General features: G+C 57.0%; 2 protein-coding genes across 2 annotated transcripts; one reads left to right on the top strand and one right to left on the bottom strand.

Annotated features, from left to right (window-relative positions):
* Nucleotides 1-344: 344 nt before the first annotated feature.
* LOC112885583 (acid phosphatase 1-like) lies at nucleotides 345-1,990 on the top strand. The gene is made up of 2 exons (XM_025951172.1): nucleotides 345-1,092; nucleotides 1,517-1,990. The coding sequence occupies exons 1-2, from the start codon at nucleotides 458-460 to the stop codon at nucleotides 1,689-1,691; spliced, it is 810 nt and encodes a 269-aa protein (XP_025806957.1). The 5' UTR covers nucleotides 345-457; the 3' UTR covers nucleotides 1,692-1,990.
* An 838-nt stretch (nucleotides 1,991-2,828) lies between these two features.
* LOC112887112 (leucine-rich repeat extensin-like protein 7) lies at nucleotides 2,829-4,941 on the bottom strand. Its single transcript, XM_025953208.1, has one exon. It carries the CDS (start codon nucleotides 4,740-4,742, stop codon nucleotides 3,093-3,095), a length of 1,650 nt encoding a protein of 549 aa, XP_025808993.1. The 5' UTR covers nucleotides 4,743-4,941; the 3' UTR covers nucleotides 2,829-3,092.
* Nucleotides 4,942-5,547: the final 606 nt, after the last annotated feature.

The raw sequence follows: 5,547 nt of genomic DNA, 5'->3' as shown, positions 1-5,547 counted from the left end.
ATCCGTGTATATTCCGGTTTTCAGAGTAATATTTCTTCCATTTTCGTGTATATATGAGCATTCCTCCTAAACATCACATTATTTAAAAATGGAGGAAATAATACCCAAGCAGCATGTTTTATTTTGTTGGATCTGAAGTTGGTTTCTCAACACGTGTGAGTACTTGTGCATCATTATTGTGGGGTTGTCTCTCTCCCAAGCTGGGCTGCTACCTAGGCCTTTCGTGGTCACAATAAACATTGAGTTCTAGTATGCACCAAGGAAATGCGGGCCTACCATACTGTGTTGACATGTGTCCTTGCCACGAGATGAGAGGAACCGCCGGTCCCATTTCGGACCAATCTAATAAATCAGCAAACAGTGTTCGTTCCAAGAACACGCAGTGAAATCGTCTTCAAAAAAAAAATCTGAATCGAATTCCTTCATCGAGTTCCTAGCTCGAAGCAGAGCAGTCGCCATGGCGCTCCGGCTCCCCCGCGACGCGCTCGTGCCCCTGCTCGTGCTGCTGCTGGTGGTGGTTCACGCGACCGACGCGACCCAGCGCCTGGAGATGGTGACCTCCTCGGCGCCGGCGCGGGGCGGCACCGGCGCAGGCACCACCAGCAGGGCGCGCGTGGCGGCGTCGTCGTGCGCGAGCTGGCGCCTCGGGGTGGAGACCAACAACATCCGGGCCTGGTACAGCATCCCCGCGGCGTGCCGGGGCTACGTCAGCGACTACATGTTCGGCGAGCAGTTCCGGCAGGACTGCGCGGTGGTGGCGCGCGAGGCCGCCGCCTACGCCGAAGGGCTCGCGCTCGCCGGCGACGGCAGGGAGGCGTGGGTGTTCGACGTCGACGACACCGCCCTCACCAACCTCCCCTACTACGCCGACACCGGGTTCGGGGCCGAGCCGTACAACGCGACCTACTTCGAGGAGTACGTGGCGAACGCAACGGCGCCGGCGCTGCCGGAGGTGCTGGGGCTCTACGGGAAGCTGCTGGCGCTGGGCATCAAGGTGGTCTTCATCACCGGCCGGCACGACTACGAGAGGGAGCCCACCGTCAAGAACCTCCGCAGCGCCGGCTACCACACCTGGGAGAAGCTCGTGCTCAAGTGCGTACGGGACTCCCTGCCTCTGCTTCTTTATCCATTTATTTATCTCCTGCTTGCGGACTGCAGTGTTTCCATCGTCCACATGGCTCTCTCAGAAAGTTATTATTTGCGGAGTAGAAGATCTCCCCTCCCTCTAGTAAAGACGATCTCTTTGTATGAAAATTCATACGAAATTTTGCCAAAAAATTAATGCTTACACCCCGTTTGGAACAGATTTTTTTTTTAGAAAAAAGGAATTTTACAGGCTCTTAGAAGGGACAATTGAATTGGATGATTTTGGCCCGTAGTAGTTTTTCAGACGATGCTGGGCTATAGCTAGTAGGATAGTTTATACCTCATCTTTGGGCCTAATCCATGGGCCTAGCTGATGCTCTCGACTCGACCCGACGTTGTTGACTTGTTGCGTGGAGCTGCTTGCTCGCAGGCCGTCGTCGCTGGGTTCGTCGGTGGTGCCGTACAAGTCCGGCGAGCGGCAGAAGCTGGTGGACGCCGGGTACCGCATTGTGGGCAACATGGGCGACCAGTGGAGCGACCTCGTCGGCGCGCCGCAGGGCGACCGCACCTTCAAGGTGCCCGACCCCATGTACTACGTCGCCTGAATGAGATCGGAGCTTCAATAACCGGCGGATTATGGCATGGCTACAACGTGCTGATCGCCTTTACTATCCGTGGAATAAACGTAAGCACCTACGCGGTACTCCGTTCGTAGATTGTTTTGATAAATCTAGATACATATTTTCCTACGTACCCAGATATGCATCTAAATATATCTACATATATAGAAAAATTATATATTTAGATTTATAACTATAATTTTAAACGGAGGGAATATTAGCTTGTAAGAACAAGTGGTTGCTGAGGTTGATGAGCAGGTATCGTTCCTTGTGTCTTCAAGTCCTGTGGTGACTGGTCTTTTCGTTCAAAAAAAAAAGTTCTGGTGACTGTACGGGAGACCAAGCCGTTGGGAAGGCAGAAATCATCTGTGAAGAAATATAAGCATAAGATTGTTCCTGTTTGACGATAGGATTAAAAAAATATTTTTTCGATATACATGTATATACTCATCTCTATGAGTAGGCACGCAAGCCCTACCTTTACAAACATCTAATTAGAACGGTCATCTCTCGAATTCGCAATGTCATGAAACTCACATTGGTGCCGAGGAGCACGTCGTCTACCGGTGGACGAATAATTTTCAGGGTTTCCTTTCGCTTAACCGGCAGTTCGGTCCGATCCAGAGAGGCCGGAGCACGGCGCGAGAGAGCCAGAGCTCCGAGTCATGGCAGCGGACACACTGGCACCTAGCACGAGAGAGACGCTCGGTAGTACCGGTATACAGGATAGATAGCAACACATCACATGGCGAGCGAGCCCTGCACGGCCGCCGGCCCACGCGCTGCCGGCTGCCCGCTCTCCTCCCCCGCTGTGCAAGTGCGGTAGGAAGGGAAGGGAGAGCGGCAGTTAGCTGCATCCATCCACCCACCTCCCCTGCTCCGCATTCATGGTGCCATTAACACTTCTCCCGAGATCCACTTCTTCCCAGCGAGACCCCTCTCCTCTCTCCTCACCCTCTCCTCCAGTCCTCTCCTGTCTCCTCCCCCGTCGTCCAGCTCGAAAGCGAGCGCCACAGGGCGAAAAGACGGCAGCTTCACGTCGTCGTCATGCTCGTCAACCTACAGCTAATCCCATCACAGCTGCGCAACATTCACTTGCATCGCATTGCAGCTGGCGCGGCCATGGGCGAGGAGAAAGCATGGGCATGGCACGCGACAGACACTGTTAACTGTTGATCATGCATACAGAACAGAATGGCAAGATTAATTATACTAGTATTAACCAGCCAAGAGCCGACCAACCAATATTCACCCGTTACCGCCGCCATGTAATTAACGATCAGATGCGATACGCCAAGCCGATCGAGGCTAAATTGCCTCATAAAAAGAAGAAGAAAAGGAAAGGAAGAAGAAGCAATGCCAGCCGCCGGCCTGCAGCGGCACCGATCAGGGCACGGTGACGGTGGCCGCGCCCCCGGCCCCGGCGGCGGCGCCTGGCAGCCCGAACGGCAGGCCCCCGACGCCGACGCCGACGCCCACGCCCACGCCCACGGACACGGCCGCGTCGCCGCCGCACCCGGTGGGGCGCGCCCCGGGGATGCGGAGGCAGCTGAGCCCGCCCTCCCCCGGGAACCCCTCGCACTCGGGCTGCGGCCGCTGCATGTCCCGCCCGGGCACGCAGTTGCCCACGAAGTCGAACACGCCGTGGCTCCCCAGCTGCCGGTCGCACCGCTGGCTGATCCCGGAGAAGAAGTTGAACGACACCGACAGGTTCGTGATCCGCCGCAGGTCGCACAGCAGGTCCGGGAGCTCCCCCGTCAGCTGGTTGTGCGCCACGTTGAGCACCTCGATCCCGGACAGGCACGACAGCGTGCCGGGGAGGTGGCCGGACAGCGCGTTGTAGCTGAGGTCCAGTACCTGGATGCTGGGCAGGAACCCCAGCGCCTCGGGCACGCAGCCGGTGAGGTTGTTGTTCAGGAACAGCACCTCGCGGACGCGGCCGCCGGCGCCGTACCCGTAGGCGGCCGGGACGGGGCCCGTGAAGCGGTTGTTGGCGAGCGTGATGACCGTGGCGGGCGACGACCACAGCGTCTCCGGGATCTGGCCCTCGAACTGGTTGTCGTTGAGGAACAAGGCGTCGAGGTCCTTGGCGAAGACCTCGGGTGGGAGCTCCCCGGAGAACGCGTTGAAGCGGAGGTCCAGGTACACCAGCGACGGGATGAGCAGCGTGGACGCCGGGAACGGGCCCGAGAAGAGGTTGTTGCTGAGGTCCAGCTCCGTGAGGTACTGCAGGTCCCGGAGCGAGTCCGGGACGGCGCCGCCCAGGCGGTTGCTGTTGAGGTGGAGGAACGTGAGGTGCGCCAGGAGGGAGACCGCCTCGGGGAGCGCGCCCCTGAGGCCGGCGCGGTTGAGGTCGATCCCCGCGACCACCGTGGGCGCTCCCGCGGCCGCGGCGCCGTCGGGCGGCGCGGAGCAGTAGACGCCACGGTAGGCGCAGACATTGGCGCCCTGCCACGACGACAGCGCGCCGCGGGGGTCCTCGGTGACGGCCGCCTTCAGCGCCTGCAGCGCCGTGTACTCCTGCTGGCTCGGCGCGGCCGAGGAGGACGAGGCGGCAGGAGGGCTAGGAGACGGCGGCGGCGCGCCGTTGATCCAGGCGGCAATGGCGGAGCCGAGACCGAGCTGGGAGGTCGGGGCGGGGGACAGCAGCAGCAGCAGGAGCACGGCAGCGGCGGCGGCGGCACGGGAATGGAAAGGTGGCCGCCGCCTCATGGCTGCCCGTAACCTTACCCGGGGTAAAGCTTTGCCTGTTTTGCTCGAGAGAGATCTGAGGGAGCAGGAGTGATTCTTGTGAGAGGAACGGGACGGTGGGGGAGTGGCCGGAGGGGAGAGGTGATCAGCTCGGCCGGTAATGCATTGATTGATCTCCTCCATCCCTGTCTCTCCGTGTGTGCTGTGCTGCAAGGCGACTAGTAGATGCTCTCTCTTCTCGCTGATCAACCACAGCTGGAAGCTGGGAACTGGGATGTGATGGCCTGATGGGCGTAGGACTGCCTGGCTAATGGTGTCCAGCATTGCTCTGTCCTTGTTCCTCATGTGATGTACTAGGACTCTCTGCAACTCTTCGGTGCGAAACCTGAATGAAGAGGAGATAAAATTATAAACAGAGCAGATAAAGGAATTGTAACATTTCTCGTAAAATTTATGAGTTGGAAATGGACCCCTTTTTTAGGACTTGGTGGAGATGGTCAGATGGACCTTAAATGTAACTTGCGATTACCTGTTCTAAGCACTGTTTCATGGGCTTTTGGTTAAAATTAATTATTTGTCATTTTTAATGATCCGCTGGTCTGTCTAACCAGTAAAGCTCACCTATGTGTTTTTTCATTGTATGGTTTGATCCAATAAGCACTCGCGCGTAGTGCCGAGCGTCGCTCGGTTGGTACGGCTCCCAGGTGAGGAGCGCACCCGCCCGGGCTTGAACCCAAGCTGGGGCGCGGCCCCTCTGCGGCGCGTCCCAGACTGCCACGGTGGTATCGGTGGAGCTCTCTGTTAGTCTTATCTAGTGAAAAAAATACAATAAACCCTCGCGTGTAGAGCCGAGCAAAAAATTGGACTTTCGGATCCCTTGCAAAGCTTGCATTTTATTTTACCTTATTGCTCGGCTACAACAGGTGGCAAATTCCACTCAAGCTTGTCTGGGCCAACAAGCTTTACTCGCAGCTCGCAATCAAATACACCCGTCCATTAGTTTTTTGAAAAACTGCACCCTTCCATTCCAAATGTCATTTCAGGTAGTAAACGCCTAGGATGTACTGTACTGGCATTGTGTTCACAATTGGCAAAAAGACGAGAGCACATCTAACTAGGGATGCTAAAGTTGGAAAAGCAAACCGAAGTT

The sequence above is a fragment of the Panicum hallii genome, chromosome 3 (genome assembly GCF_002211085.1).
Source record: "Panicum hallii strain FIL2 chromosome 3, PHallii_v3.1, whole genome shotgun sequence".
Classification (NCBI taxonomy): Eukaryota; Viridiplantae; Streptophyta; class Magnoliopsida; order Poales; family Poaceae; genus Panicum; species Panicum hallii.
This window is presented reverse-complemented; position numbering and strand designations above follow the sequence as displayed.